General features: G+C 36.9%; 1 protein-coding gene across 1 annotated transcript in view; it reads left to right on the top strand.

Moving 5' to 3' along the window:
• NCOA3 (nuclear receptor coactivator 3) overlaps positions 1-15,341 on the top strand; it is a 56,548-nt gene that overhangs the window by 16,479 nt on the left and 24,728 nt on the right. Inside the window, 2 exon segments of the mRNA XM_031059103.1 lie at positions 8,855-9,133; positions 14,471-14,578. Of these exon segments, the coding sequence (XP_030914963.1) occupies positions 14,490-14,578 (89 nt within the window). The 5' untranslated portion in view covers positions 8,855-9,133; positions 14,471-14,489.

Here is a 15,341-nt window from a genome sequence, read left to right as displayed (position 1 = left end):
CCCCCCCTCCCCCCTGCTTCCCCCTTTTTCCTGTGTTTTTTTTCTCTGTGATCGTGCTGCGCTGCATGCAGTCTCCCCGAGGGGAGGGGGAGGACGAGAGCAAGCGAGTAGTTTGCTTGTGTGCCGCTAACGGCAAAGCTGGAATTTGCCTTAAAGGCTACTACCAGCTATCTTCTGAAAGTCCCATCGCTACACAAGTAGGAATCAGTTTGCGGGTTTTTTTTCAGTTTCCAACATGTTTCTGTATGGTTGAAGAAAAAACAACCCAACTACTAGCAACCTACAAACTGATGCTGACCATCGGGGCTAATTAGAAAGTGGGAAAGGGAGGATGAGTCACCCGGTATGATGGTTTCAGCGACCTTAATAAACACTATTGAATTTTTTAAAAGATTGAAGTGATGTCTCCTTACTGAAAATCCTGCGTAGGAATATCTCAATATTACAACTTAGTTCAGATGTCTGTGAATTGAGTACATATTTACCTAACTCCTTTTCTATTCTGCATCTCCCTTAAACAAGAAAGCCTCCAACACCTCCGGCTGAGAGACAAGAAGTGTCAGCTGAACTTCACTGCCAAACTGCGAAGTGTCGGAGGCCTAGAGTAGCCAATACTAGGAATTTTTATTTAGGGTGTGACTCCAGCAAATTCTGGACCTAATTAACGTGTGTGTCATTTTCATACTCTGCAGATTTTATCACAAACCTGAAATATCTGTGGCCGAGAAAATTCACCTTCCCCTTTTTAGCTTTGCCAAATCAGACAAGTTATAGCAGCGTTACATTTTCGATGAAGTATGAACACGACATTTAGTTATTTCACATTTCTTTCCCCTTAAATGTGTGTCTTGTCGCTGACAAAAGAATCGCTGACTTGATTACTGCATCAGTTACCATTTCCTCCCTCACTAGCTCATAGGCGCAGGTATGGCCGCCTGTTCTTGCTGGAACATTAAATTTACTGATTGTTAAGTGCCACTTAATCAACGAGTCACTCAGCACCTTACCTAGAGATAACATTCAAAACTCTTTCTCAACAAAGAAACCTGATGCCTGACTACTTCAGTCTGTTGTTTCCACATCTTTCCTGTCTTGTTCTTGCAAATAGTTTCATCGGATTTATATAGCGTGTTCATTTTCCTAATTAGAGATTAGGCTGGGGAGGTACCCACAACTGCTGTGATTTGGACTCTTTAAAATTGAGTTCTGTAAGCAGTTTAGTGGTTCAGAAGTGTTTACTTTACAGCAGTGTTAGTAGAGTAGGACAGAACTGTGGTGGTTCCGTGTGGGCTGGTCTTGTAGTGCTGCTTTGTTCTTAATGCAGCTTTTTCTGGGAATTGAGGGAGTGTCCAGAAGCATTGCCAGCAACATCGAGGGAACGATGAATATTAAACGATTAATAGCAGATCCGCTGCACCCTCACGTGTGCGATTCTCCTTGCAATTGCAAAAGAAACACGCCCTGACATTGATCGTTTGTGACCTCCCTGTTTATTCCAGCTAGTGTACCTAAGCAGCAGCTATTACACAGTTCCTTTACAGTTCCTTTTTCCCCGCTCCCTGTAATTCGTGGTTCTCTCCTTCCTGTGCCTGTGCTCGTCCTGTCTGATTCTCATTGTCTGTTTCATGGCAGTTCTCCTGCCTTCACAGAGGAGCTGCAGTGGAGCTGCACATCATGTTGCCTATCACAGTAAAATGAAATAAATGCTCTTCTAAAGGAGAGTGAGTAACAACTGTCACAAATTAGGAATCAATTCTGAACTCTATTTCTGAAGCATAATTTAATGTGTCTTAGACTTCTCTTGCACACTTGCGTGGTTGCATTGTGATAACATTATGTGTACATGCCTTTTAGTGGTAAAAATCCGTGAACTCTAAAATTGTTGCTGCAGATGCCAGCAGAAGGGGAGGAAACTGGCAAAAAAAGTAACGCCGATACTGAAGCTACCGAAGCACGTTAGCCCTATAAATTTCGTTAGCCCTATAAATCCTATAACTTCAAAGGACCCCACTGGGGAGAGTGTTTTTGAAGGTCATTATTGAGAGCTAACTGCTGATAATGAAAAATCACTAGTGTAACCATTTCCTGTAATGAATGTGGCTGAAAAGAAGGGTGTCACGGACACTGTGAAGACATTTTGTAACCAAAAGCATTAAATGAGCCCTCGCAAACTGAAAATATGTGTTGGCGTTCTCTACTGCTTTATTCTATGTGTTTACTCAGAGAAGATCTTCATGTTGGTTTCATCTCCCCATATTCCAAAATAGGGTCTTGCCAGCTGCTTTGGAGCTGCCCTATTAGAATTTTCTCCCCCACCAAGGTTTCCACACGATGAATGAGAAATTTAAAGAGAAGTTCCTGCCATGGTGTTTTCATCTATTTTTTTCCCTGTCTAGAGTAAGCAGCTTTCTATCTATCTAGAAAGCAGTTTTCTATCTGCTTTCTTCTAAACAAAAGAATCGAAAGGTGATTTAGAGGAGATACTAGAGCACAGCTTCTCAGTTTGGAAAACTATTATATGTTCCAAAACTCGTCAGAACTACTATTGTGTGCTTCAAACTTCTGCTGGTTTATTAAAGCTTGGCAGTTTCCCCTAGATCAGCTCCTCACTGTCATGCTGGCATAAATGATGCTGGAAAAGAGTAGAGATGTAGTAGTTGGACCTCAGATTTTTGTTTGGTTTTAAAACATTACCACTGTATCTGTCTTTTCTGCTTTTATATCCGTTTCAGTTGGTGGTGAAACTTACTACCTGCAGTGTGATGGTTTAATTGTGGGATGCAGTAAGTGTCTTTTTCTTGCCTTGTTCTTCAACAGTTTGTCTCAAAACTGTCCTGTCTACATCCTTGTTGCAGCTTTTCAGTGATGAGTGAACACTTGGTCTTCTGCAGCAGTAATGGCTTGGGTTTCTGGATTTTAAATGCTTTTTTAAAGAGCATGTTTATAGCAGCAACTTACTGAAAGACATTTAAAAAATTATCTATTCATTTTTGTACCTCCTCTGCCAATATAATAATTTTTCTGAGTTCTCTTGTGATATCATCAGGATGCAACATGAATAGACACAGAAAATTTTAAGCTGTAGACATATGAATTCCCTTGAGGACACATGTCCATACACACAGTCTTGTTTTTCAGGAATCACTATCTGAGAATTTTTTTCTCCTTTAATATACAAACCAGTTTGTAGAAAGAAAAGTTCTGATAGAAAAGTGGTGTGATCTTGGTGAAGCAGACCTCCTGCTGCAAGTTGTGTTATACCTGCACTTCATTGAAAAATGTGATTAAAATGAGGATTGGCTGCTATAGCTGAAAGGACTTTATGCATTTATAACTCTGTAGGTTGCATTATCTATGTAAATGTGTGTGGGCTAGGGTGGATTGATGTGCCCTGATAATCAGGTTGTTCCTAGCTTCTGTTACAGGCTCAGGTTTTTTGATCTCTCAGGCCATAGGGACAGTAAACAGTAGCTTTGCCTACTGATTTCTGCTGAAGTACCAGACCAGGATATTTACTCTGCTGTCTTTTTAGAAGAGTGTGCTTTGTTTCCAGCGCAGTTTTAAACTGATTCCTCTAAACTTTCCTTTTGAAGTTTCTTTTGTGCATATGTGTGTTATATATATATATATATATATACACATATAGTGCTTGTGGTAATCAATATAACGTATCAGGTAATTTATCAAAGCAGCAAATGAACTATAAATAGTAGAGAGACAGTATTACTGAACTGATACAAGAAAAGAAAGAAGAATTGGCTGAAGTGGTCCGTAACTGTTGCATCCGTTCATTTGTGGTATGTAGTTGTGCTTACAATAGTCTGCTGAAGACTTAGACGAGAGAAGGACTCAACTTTAGAGTTTGTGGTATCAAAAATTCCTCATGCTATGTCATGGCACAATGCCCATTTTTTGCTCTCTCCAATCAGATGGCAGCTGGAAAGGCATGGTTTTCTTCAAGATAAGTAAATGAAAAGCATGGGCCAATGGTACTTGCAGTACTAATGCTCTTGCCCTTAAAGTAGGCAGTTTTTGTTCTCAAGGTACAAATAGGGAATGTCCAGAGAAATTACACTTCTGACAAATATAAATAAATTCAGAGCAAAAATTATACGCTAGCTAAACCAGTATGTCTTCTATCTTGTTGGCTCCACATGCTATAGCAGTCTTTTGTTGATGATGCTGTGAAAATACAGGGCAAGTGTTTTTCATTTTGTATATTACTACTAAAATATATTTTCATTTCTAGCACTATACCAGACAACTGCAGACATTCTTTAATAAACCTCAGAGCTGTGACGTGATAGAGAATTGGAAGATAAGTGATGTTTATCTAATTTTTTTTTCTAGTGCTAAGTTTTCTCTGTCCTGGAAAAATACAGAATTGAAAGTGGATATAAGAACAACATTTTTTTCTTTCAGGTTGCATTTGACTTGGTTTGAAGTTGACTATGTCCATTCTGGTAGAAAGTGTATATTAGAAGATTATATGTAACTTGATGAAAGATTTTTAGGAATGCTTCCATTAATTTCAGTGTCATGATATTTGTGTAAAAATATCCTACTTTGGAAGTTAAAATTTGAAAACAGTAAACTTTTGACATTGGGTAAATGTTGCCTTGTATAATGCATTATATTCAGACAGTAAAGTAAAAATTGCATTTTACTGGGCTCTAGCTTGTGGAAAACATAGTGCATACTGGCTGGCAATGCCTGACAGCTGATATTTATCAAGGCTAACATGAACTTTACTCGTTCTTACATTTTCAAGCAGCTTTCAAAGCTCTTGTATGTATACAAGAGCATGTATACAAACGTTCACATGAACTTTACTCAATCTTGCATTTTTAAGCGGCTTTCAGAGCTTAACATGTGTACACATATTCAGCCTGTCTTGTTGCTTTTACCATTTTGTTCTAGACATGTTAGAGTTAGGGTTAGGGTTAGCACAGAGGTGTATCAATACTCTTACTAAGATGAGACTACACCCATAATGATTTTCATTTCTCAAATTTAGTCACAATATAAGCATTTTGTAAACTAGCACTATAATGTAAAAATGTAAGAGTAATGTTTAAGAATCAAAAATACTTTTTAACTATTAAATGTTTTAGTGGGCTTCAGACTTTCAGTACATGGGATTATATTAAATATGCAATATACTCTTGGAAGCATACATTTCCTAGAAGTCATAAAATTAAATATAGTTAAAATGCAGTTCCTTAGTAGAATAAATGCTAGAGCTTTTCCTTAGGTAAATGAAAACGCATGTCAGAGAGAAGATACATTTTCTTTCCAGGGATGACCAATTTTTCTGGGAGCCACTTTGGTATTGTGGTTAAACAGTTCATGTTCATTGGCCGAATAATAAAAAAACTTGTCCTCCTTGCTTTAGATGTCATAAAGAATTATGAGATTGTTTTGGAATGTTAAAAGCACTGAATGCAATTATTCTTGTCTAATAGTCCTCATGAAGAGAAAAATGTCTGGAAGAAATTATTATTTTCATGTTCTTCAGATTTTCTGTCAGTCCACATAGCTTGCTGGTCTTTTAGACTTACAGTTTCCTGTTACTTCAGTAACTCAGTGTTAAGGTGGACAGATCACAAATGTTGGCTGCCAAGTAACTCAAGACCGAAGGGGCCTTAAAACTGGAATGGATGAATATGATTATGATCCATCATAATTTTAACTACTGATCAATGGTGAAAGATACATTTACTAGTATTCATACCAAACCTTTCAACCTGGAAGACACTTCAAATGACATAAGAAATAATTTTCATTTTTCTTTATTTATATTAGGAAATAATTTTCTTTCTTCTTTAATTAATATCCAAAGTGCCAAAGATGAAAGATAATTTAGTGTCTGAAGCCAATCTGGAATTCAGAGTTTGCTGGACCACTTTGTTAAAAGTTCAAGGTTAAAGATGGGATTTCTTTGCTCCCGTTAGGAACCAGCAGGGTTTTAAACCTTAGTTAGTCTCACACGCTCCTAAGAGGCAGAATGGATTCAGTGCATTTTCTGTGTTGTTTTGGATTGACAAAGGTGAAGGCCAACATGAAGAAATTTTCACAGCTACAGCTTTATTCTCTCTGAGTGTCCAGTTTATGCCTTTGTCCACTGTCTCCCTTGCTGGCTTCCTCTTAATGATGTGCTACTTAATCATCTTTTTATAATCATCTGTAGTTCAGTGCAAAGTGCAGTCTTCTCTTTTTTTACTCCTGTACTTCCTGTTTCAATTCATTTTCAGTTCTTCCCATGTAAACAAGCTTTCCACTTCTTAAATGCTAACCTTTTCCCTGTGGCATCCCCTTTAACTTTCTCATAGAGCCATGTAGGTATTTTTTGATGGTTTTGTTCTCTGTTCCAAAGGCTACGTAGGTGTAACAGCTATTATCCAGAATTCACTTGAGAGGCAGCATAATTTCTCCCTGCCTCTCTCTCTCTCTCTCTCTGTTGTTATTACAATACAATCATAAGAGGGCCTGTGTAATCACTTTCCTGTCTTGAGGGAATGTGTGATGATGTCCTCACATATGTCTAGAGATATGTAGATTAATATTCCACACTGCTTCTAAGCTGCATGTTGTTTTGTTAAACACAACTAACCTCAAATGACAATTATACCACCTTTCACAATTCCTTTGATTTGTGTGCACAAGCAGTAACTGATTAATTTGCTGCCTTCCTTTTTCTTTTCCTGTTAAGACTGTTTGCTGAGATACCTGGTTTTAATAGTTTGACTGGAGCTACAAATGGTGTGATGTAATGAAGAAATGAATACCACATTGTAATGTGCTAAAAGTGCTAGAATATATTTTTAAATTATTCTACTTGAATGAATGGAAGATTTAGCTGCTGGTATTTGTATATACTGGAAATCTATGGCAAAATATGGCAGAAGATGGTTGACATAAAAATATCACCAAAGGAGTGTGCAGTTTTAGTGTGAAATGTAAGTGTGCAGTTGAGTTTTAAAGATGAATTTATGCTATCCTGAAGATTAAAGGCAGGTGTGTTCACCTGCGCTGTTAAAACAACTAGGAGTATTAGGAATAACTAATTTTAAATACTTTTAATTTTACGTATTTTAATTTCAATATTACAGGGGACCTGCTTTTCTGTCATGTGTTTTGTTTGCTGTTAACGTGGTCCTTTTTCTGTTGCTCTAACTTGCAAACCGGGATGCGTAGGAAACAAATTAACAAGTAATGACATTCCAAAAATAGATCCACATGCATTATTTATCAGAGGAACAGGAGATGAACTCCAAGCATCTTCCACCTCTGACCGTCTCTTAACTAGAAGTGTCCTGCCGTATTAATACATGCAAAGTGAAAAAAGGTTCAAGTTAATTGTCATGTCTGAGAAATAGCCCAAGAGTGCATGGTGTTTACTAAACATAAGCACTGCAGGGGAACTGGTAAATGAAACCTGGCAAGGTCTGAAAAATCAGTCTCCCTAAGATAGAATGTATAATATAAAATGAATGTGCATGAAATTAAGAATATTTAACATGTTGCAACAAGGTGCGTTTCACTAGCATTAGAGATGGCACTTCTTTTAAACTGGAAGTCCTGATTCAGTGAAGCCTCTGAATCGTTTATTACCTAGTAAATCGCGTTTTGGAATGTGAGAGGGAGAAAGAGTAGAGAATGATCAAATGCCTGTGTTTTGGAATAATATTTTATTAGTTACTGTACTGGTGGGGGGAGTGCTGGATAAGCACTCCACTGGATAAGTGATGTATCAGTACAACAAATATAATTTCCTGTTTGCTTCATAATATAGGTATAGGTGCTTTTCATCTTAAAAGGTAATGAAAAACTTTTTAGTATAAACTAATTACATGAAAACCTCTTTATTTTCTCAGTGTACATGAGTGTCTGTTTCAGTGGTTTGTTTCATTGCACTTTCAGATTCACAAAGCTGTATTAAAGGTTCAGTGGTGTTTTTTTCTGCTGCATTTGCGCCTTCCTCAGAAGTTTAAAAGTATGTTGGTCTTATGCACTCTAATTTAAAGTGTATTGTATTTGGGTTCTTTTTTTGAAAAGGCACAGTAATTATCTCTGAAACATTTAAGGAAGTAACATTTTAAAAAGTAACTATTGTGTTCACCATATCTGGCACATTATACGTAGGTGTATTTTTAACCTGAGCACATTGTAGCGTGTTCTGTCTTTAGGTGTCTGTCATATTGTTGTTGTCTGTGCCACAGGTAACAGTAAGACTTGTCACTTAGCCATCTCATCTGGACTGTAATGTAATGATCTTTCTTTATGTCTTTTACAAATTTGATCAAAAAACCTACCGTATGTAAACTTTGATTTGGTAGCCAGGATGTGTTGGATGCTAAGGTTCTACATGGTGTGAATTGGTTATCTTTGTAGCTCATCCTGAGAGTGGGTAAATTAGTCAAAGGTCAGTATGTTGAGCCCATTGAGATCAAAACATGCTGAATGATGTTTTTGTTTGAGCACTCTTGGGTTTTGGTTGAGCAGGCTATAGACAGGAAATTGTATGCTCAAGTGTTGAAAGTTGTACCGATGTGAGATCCGATGGGGAAACGGGCTGCACAGCCCCAAATGCCAAGCGCTTAGTGCGCGGCTGTGCGTTGATATAGGCACCCTAATAACATAAACTAATTCATGTGAAATGGAACAGACCACCGTGTTACAATAAAATATTTTTAAAATTTAAGATGTTAAGCTGTTGGCTAATGCCTCTGTATTTAGAAGAGGAGCATGTGGGTTTAGTGTAGGGACAAGAGTTGAATGGTCTACTGTTCAATGTATAGCAGAGATGACAGTTACGTGAAGTTACATATCATGTATTATTTTTGTTTTCCAGGATGTGACTTAAAATGAATTCTAATTCTGAAGGTCCTCTGAAAAATATGCAGTGCTTGAATGTTTGCTAAGGACTAGTAAGTGACTGATCTCATATTTGGACTATATATACCTGAACATTTTTAAAGCTACAGTTTAGTATATGAGAAGCATGTGCTTAAAAAAAAGAAAAGGATGGGAGGGAAGAAAGAAGAAAAAAACCCAACCCAAACCAAAAACCTTACTGCACCACTGCCAGAAAGTGAAATTGCTGCTTATATTCTTGTGGATTCCTGTCTATGTAAGTGGAAACATCAGTTGTTTCTGTGGTCAGTCTTAGAGCAAAAGAATCTCTGCATAATATCAAGAATATTTTGAAACAGAAGTTCCAATACTTTTGGTACTTTTTAATGTGTATTTAAGGGAGGTAAAATGTCGAAATAACAAATTTGAACTAAGTATACAGAGTTGCAGAATGGAATATCCTGTAGTTTTATTTATTATCAAAATTTCAATATTGCAATCTGCATCTTGCAAAAATGTGTGACTTATATCTTGTTTTTTAGGAGGGAGGATTCTATTTAATATTCAAACATTGTATAAAATTCCAGGGCATGCTCATGATTCATTGAAATGAACTTGTTTGGTTTAATTCTTTGTAACTGGCTTATTTTGAGTAATGCTAAATTCTGCTTAGTCAATTTCTCGAACAAGAAATCAGCTCAGACAGAAGAGCTTCCAAGGATGCAAAATACCACAAGTATACATACTTAACATAGGAAAAACTTGGTGGTTTCATAGGATCAACGAAGTATTTAAAATGTTTTCATGCAAAAGAAACATTATTTAAAAAAATATTTAGGATATGTTTTAAATTAGTATTGTATAGTTGTGCATTTTGGAGGGTAGTCACCTGTTTTGGTGAAACAGATAGAAAAACTAAATCTGAAGCATGTAATTGTTGGTATTTTTGGGCCCCTGCTAGGACAAAACCTTCTCACTTGCCATGTTCTGTTTGCTGGATAGATCTTTCATCTACCAGCTACTGAGAGCAGTGGCACAAGGGAATCATGCTTGAGCTGGACAAGGAAATGAGTGCATTGAAAGACAAGGTAGCAGAAAGCAATCTAAGGGATATTAAGTTAGTAGCTTTCTAAATTCTGTGGCGGTGAGTTGAGTACGATGAGGGAAGAAATAGTTGCATCAAAATGAAAACTTTCTGCTTACTGTGCTTAGTAATTTCAGCATCATTTTGGCTTGAATGCGCTGTAGGAAATGGCCTAAGGAACTTTCCGCATTGCAAACATACTGTATTGTTGGCATGTGCATTGTTTTCTTGTTATTCCAGGGTGGAATTTTAGAAGACAATGGATTTTACCCTGTCAAAATACTGAAGCCATGGCAGGTTGAACACTGCTACTCATAAACACTCATGTTGTCTTTAAAATCTATGGTTTTGTTTGGAAGGCTGTACCATATGCTGTTGCAATAGATGGATTAGTAATTACTGGAACTATTTTATCTGCCATGTGCAAAACCCAGTACCTTTTTAACAACTCATTTATGCTTTTCACTGAGAAGTGAATAGACATATGAAAAGTGTATGGTACATTGCAAAGGGTGTAGGCAGGAGCACCTTAATAATAAGGACTGGTGTTTTTTTTTCACCAGAGTTACTGCTGAGCAAGAATATCTTTGTTATTTTCTGTTTTCTTTAATTGAGAAGAATGTAGGAAAATTTAAGATTATACATGCAAAGATGTTGCAAATAATCATGGAAGTTTGGAACTTTTGCTCCAAATATTGCTGCCTTCGGTTCCACTCCACTGGTGGGATTAGGAGCATCATGATGGAGTGGTTCATTATTGCTACAATCAATGGAATTAAACAGTGCCTTGCTTTGAAGACTTTGTTTTGGGTAATTTATACTGATCTAAAATTTAATAGAATTTCTTGCATTTGCCCCGTTTTATGTAGTAACTGAGCTATTCAGTCAAATTAAGCTACCTTTTAGATTTATTTTAATCATGCAAATAACAGAATTTCACTCTAATACTTTTCTTTAAAAAATACTTCATTTAGGTAGATAATATTGTGTGGTATCACTAGCAGAGAAGTCTTTTCTGCCAGCGTTAGAGGTTCATAAGCCAGAAATAGTGTTGTTGCCTCTTATCTCAGAAAGATGCCTGTGTTATTTTTTTTTTTTTTTTTGCTTTCAGTAGTAAAAATGCATAAAAGTTTCAACTTTTGAAACCTGTGTTTCAGAGCTGTGTTTTGAAATAATTAACTTCAGGAAAACTCCCAAAACCTCCAACATAGCCTTCCTTTTGGAAAAACTTTTTAGCCCATTAGAAATTACAGGTTCAGCTTCAATGAAGAAATAGAACACCTGGTACTTTCAAAACTGGTGATTTCTTTCGTTAACTCACTGAGGAGAATAATGAAAGAAATTGCTTCTTTTGCAAATACTTCCGCTGGGAAGTTAGCTGGGAAATTAGTTTTACTGTTAAGAATTTGTACTGTAAATCCATCTGTTTTGGGAAGCAGCTTCTGTAATGTCCTTAGCTAAACAGTTACAGAGTTGTTCTAGGCATGACCTGCCTGTGCAGCTTGTAATGATATTCTTAGCGAAAGGAAAATGCATGTGCAGCAACTCTGCAGCTTCAGGCCTGAACAAACTACCCCCAGTTACTTGGGTGTAAGAGTAGGAAAACAGTCTATGCAAATTACTGATTTTTTCTTCCTTGTCCAAACTCCTATATTTATCATGTTTCTGAGACCAATTGTAGTAATTTTTGGTTTTCTATTTAATTACATTGTGAGTTATCTCTCAGTACAAGTAGATATTAAACCAGAAATTACATTTCTATTTTAAATCATTTAAAACAACCATGTAACCTTCAAAATTATGTTACAGTGAAATGTCTATCCTAGTTCAAATTTTCAACTGCTTAATGTGTTTCAAATGCTTCCTTCTCTTAAACAGAATTTACTCTTGGATTCAGACATACTTGCTTTGTCCACATCCTTCCCGAGTTAGCCTTAAGACTTACATTTTAAGTTCTTCCTTTCTCTTTCCACATTAGCTCTTAAACCTTCAGCTCTTGCTGCACTCAGCCCGTAAATGTAGTTAGAGAGGAAGCAGCAATCCTGGAAGTGTGTGCAGGTGTCACCTACAGCATGCCTGAAGATGCAGCTTCAGCTGTGAGGTCTGTAAACATAAGACCTTGAGTCATATGTAATGCTGAGTATCAGCTTCAGATGATCAACTGCTTTTTGCTCGATCATAAACTGTTTTTATAATCTCTTTTTTCCAGCTGCTTACTTGTTCAAATGAGTAGTTTTTCATTCAGCTGAATGACACTAATTGAAGGAAATACGATCCCTGCAGTTGTCCAGTTCTGTACTGGCATCTAGTGGCATAACAGTGTATTTTTCTTGAACTTTATGTAAAGTAGGCCACCACGGATGTATTTGGGATTTTTTTGGCCCTGGAGGCATATATGAATGGATAAAGGTCTTCAGACTTGCTCTTCCATCTTTCTGTTGGGTTTGTCTTATTCATCCTGTTTCTTTAGCAAATATTTATGTGTACGTCCAAGTTCTTATCTGTACAGTTCATGCCCATAGTACAGAGTTAGGCATCTTTTGTAATTGTTTATTTCAAATGGAGGATTATGTTTGATTATTGGGTTTAATTCTGTTGTCATTTTAAAAACATGTTATCCTTCCTTTTGTAATATATACCGATTGGCATGAAGATTGGTTATGATAGAATTTTATGTTAAGCATTGTAACATTTTATTAGCTGCAAAGAGAATTTTTACTTTAAAAAGATGCCATTTTATTTCTGGGCCTTTTTACACGTGCTAGAGTAATCCAGTCCTTTGTCCTGTCTAGCTTTCAAAATTTTGTGCTGCTGTAGGAAGAATGTTCTTTTAAATTCTCGCTGTGTAGAATTAAAAACCTCCATGCTGCTTAATGCAAATCTGTTCTTGTGTGTCTTTGTCCTTTCAGTTTAGACTTTAGAAAAAACTACAGCTGAGCAAAGCAGCAGCTGCCAGAATGCTGCAGCTACTGACACAGGAGCAGGTTCAGGGATGTTTATTCTGTATGAAAGTATGTATCTTCTTTTTTTTTTTTTTTTTTCCTTAGATATCTTGTCCTGGAAGCAGTTAGTTGATTTGGTACCATTTGAGGAGTTGATTGTCTTTGCTGCTAGTATACACTGCTGACTTGTGTTTAACTAACTTCTTGTTCAACAGGGTGCTCATATTCTGTTCTGCAGAGCTTCTTGAGCCAGTTGGCCACCAGCCTCTGATAGCTTAACATAAACTTCATTTAGTTCTATCAGTTCCTTGTCCTTGTGATATGTTATCACTGACTCCTAGGAATTTGGTCATCCTAGGCCAGTTTCTTTTAACAATTGTCATAATGGTAGTTTATGCTTGTGGAGACAAAGAACTTTTTCTGTGAAAGATTTCTTAATGCTTGGGTTATGTTGTGCAAAAAGGTTCTCTCTAACTGACAAGTCTAACTCTATTAAGTAAATATTTAGCACCATTTATTGCCACTGCTGTACAGGGTAAAGAACTGCAGTCTGAACTAGAATGGAGTAAATGAAATTTACACTTAATTTGGAAATTTCTGTAAAAAGGATAAAATAGTGCTTAATTTCTAACTGCCTAGATCTGTTTTGTCTCATTGTGGTTAGAAGACCAAAACCAATTTTGAACATCTTTTTATAGTTCTAGTTGTGTTCTAAAATACTCCAACTAGATACATAGCGTAGATCCTTTAAATTTTTTTCCTCCCTCAGCGTGTTGTTGATCCTAGCATAACAGGACCTCACATGGCTTTCTTCTCTCATCTGTGTCTGTGCTCCTTTTTTCTCTTGGGAGTGAGGGGAGATGAGTGTCATATATATCTAATCTGCCAGGTTTGTTTAATGTAACTAGACTTTGACAAAATTGCTTGATATTTTATTGGGTTATGGCCCAGTCTTTGCTCCAGAAGCAATAGAAATGAAAGACGGTGGAAGTCTTTGCTTGCCTTGGCCTCAAAGTTTTAGAAAACTGTACGGATTTTAGAAGATTTAGCAAGAGATGTGAAAACTATAGTAACCTATCAAGATGGTAATAGTAATCTATTGGCTTTATGCAGAGATGAGTATGAAACTCCTGTAAGCCCCCTGATACACTCCTAAGGATGAAAATTATTTGTTTCTGCAACTGTGTTTTGGTATGACATTAATTTATTGCTTTCTTTTCAGGTTATCTGAATATATGTTTAAATACTGAGAATTTCTTGGTTTTAGATGAATTGGAGCTATACAGTGGTCCCAGTTTAATGGTGCAAATATTAAATATCTCTGAAAAAAATTAAATGCATTTTTAACCTTTACTTTTGCTTAAAGTGATAGAAAGCTTTAATAACCTGTGTTTTGGCTAAATAAAGGGTAGGTTTTAAAGAAATGTAAACAAACATCATTTTTCAGTAGCACAATGTTTATGGATTTGCATTAAGAAAACTCGCTTGTAAATCTGATAAAAATAAATTACTTATCTGGATAAGTTCTCTGCATTTTGAATTAGTATTTTGAGCATTTTATTCACAATTATTATGTCATTGCTTTTAGCTGCTGATGCAAGGTCAAGATGAGTGGATTAGGAGAAAACTCCTTAGATAGTTTGACTAATGAGTCAAGGAAGCGCAAGCCATTGCCCTGTGATACACAAGGTGCAAGGTATGTTTATATTGAACTTAACTGGTTTTTAATAAGTTTTTAAAAATACTTCTCAAATTTGCATTGCAATTTACAGTAAGTTCTAACTAAGGAATTTGTTTAGTTGAAAAAGTCTCTAGGTCAGCTTCTGTTGTGAAGATAGGTAATTTTACTATTAGGTGTAGTTGATGAACTGTGCTTTATAATTAGACTCCCGTGGAAATTTTATTACAGTGGATGTATCATAGAATGCGGTGAGTTGGAATGGACCTTAAAGATCATCTAGTTCCAGTTCCTCTGTCATGGGCAGGGATACCTTCCATTAGATAACGAATCGCTTTTGGAGTTGTGATTGCAAGGCAAAAGAAGAAAAACCTCTTGCTTCACAGGAATTTTAAAGGCATCGTCTTATATCTGGTAATTGATTTGACAGGCCTCGTTTCAGGTGGTTACGTTTATCAAAGACTACTGCAAGAGGTTGAGCTTTTTGCTGGTTTGTTTGTACTGCCCCTCACCCAACTCTCTCAGATACTGTTGTCTGAGGGCCTCAGTTTTCTGTTCCCCACGACTTTCATTGCTCTCCACCACGTGAAAGCAATGTTTCTTCTCCTTGCCTTGCCTTGCCTTGCCCTTGCCCTTGCCCTTGCCCTTGCCCTTGCCTTGCCCTTGCCCTTGCCCTTGCCCTTGCCCTGCCCCTTGCCTTTGCCTTTGCCTTTGCCTTTGCCTTTGCCTTTGCCTTTGCCTTTGCCTTGCCCTTCCCTTCCCTTCCCCTCGCTTTGCCTTC

The sequence above is a fragment of the Geospiza fortis genome, unplaced genomic scaffold, assembly GCF_000277835.1.
Source record: "Geospiza fortis unplaced genomic scaffold, GeoFor_1.0 scaffold361, whole genome shotgun sequence".
Taxonomy (NCBI): Eukaryota; Metazoa; Chordata; class Aves; order Passeriformes; family Thraupidae; genus Geospiza; species Geospiza fortis.
Note: the sequence above shows the minus strand (reverse complement) of the source record. Positions and strands in the feature narration are given on the sequence as shown.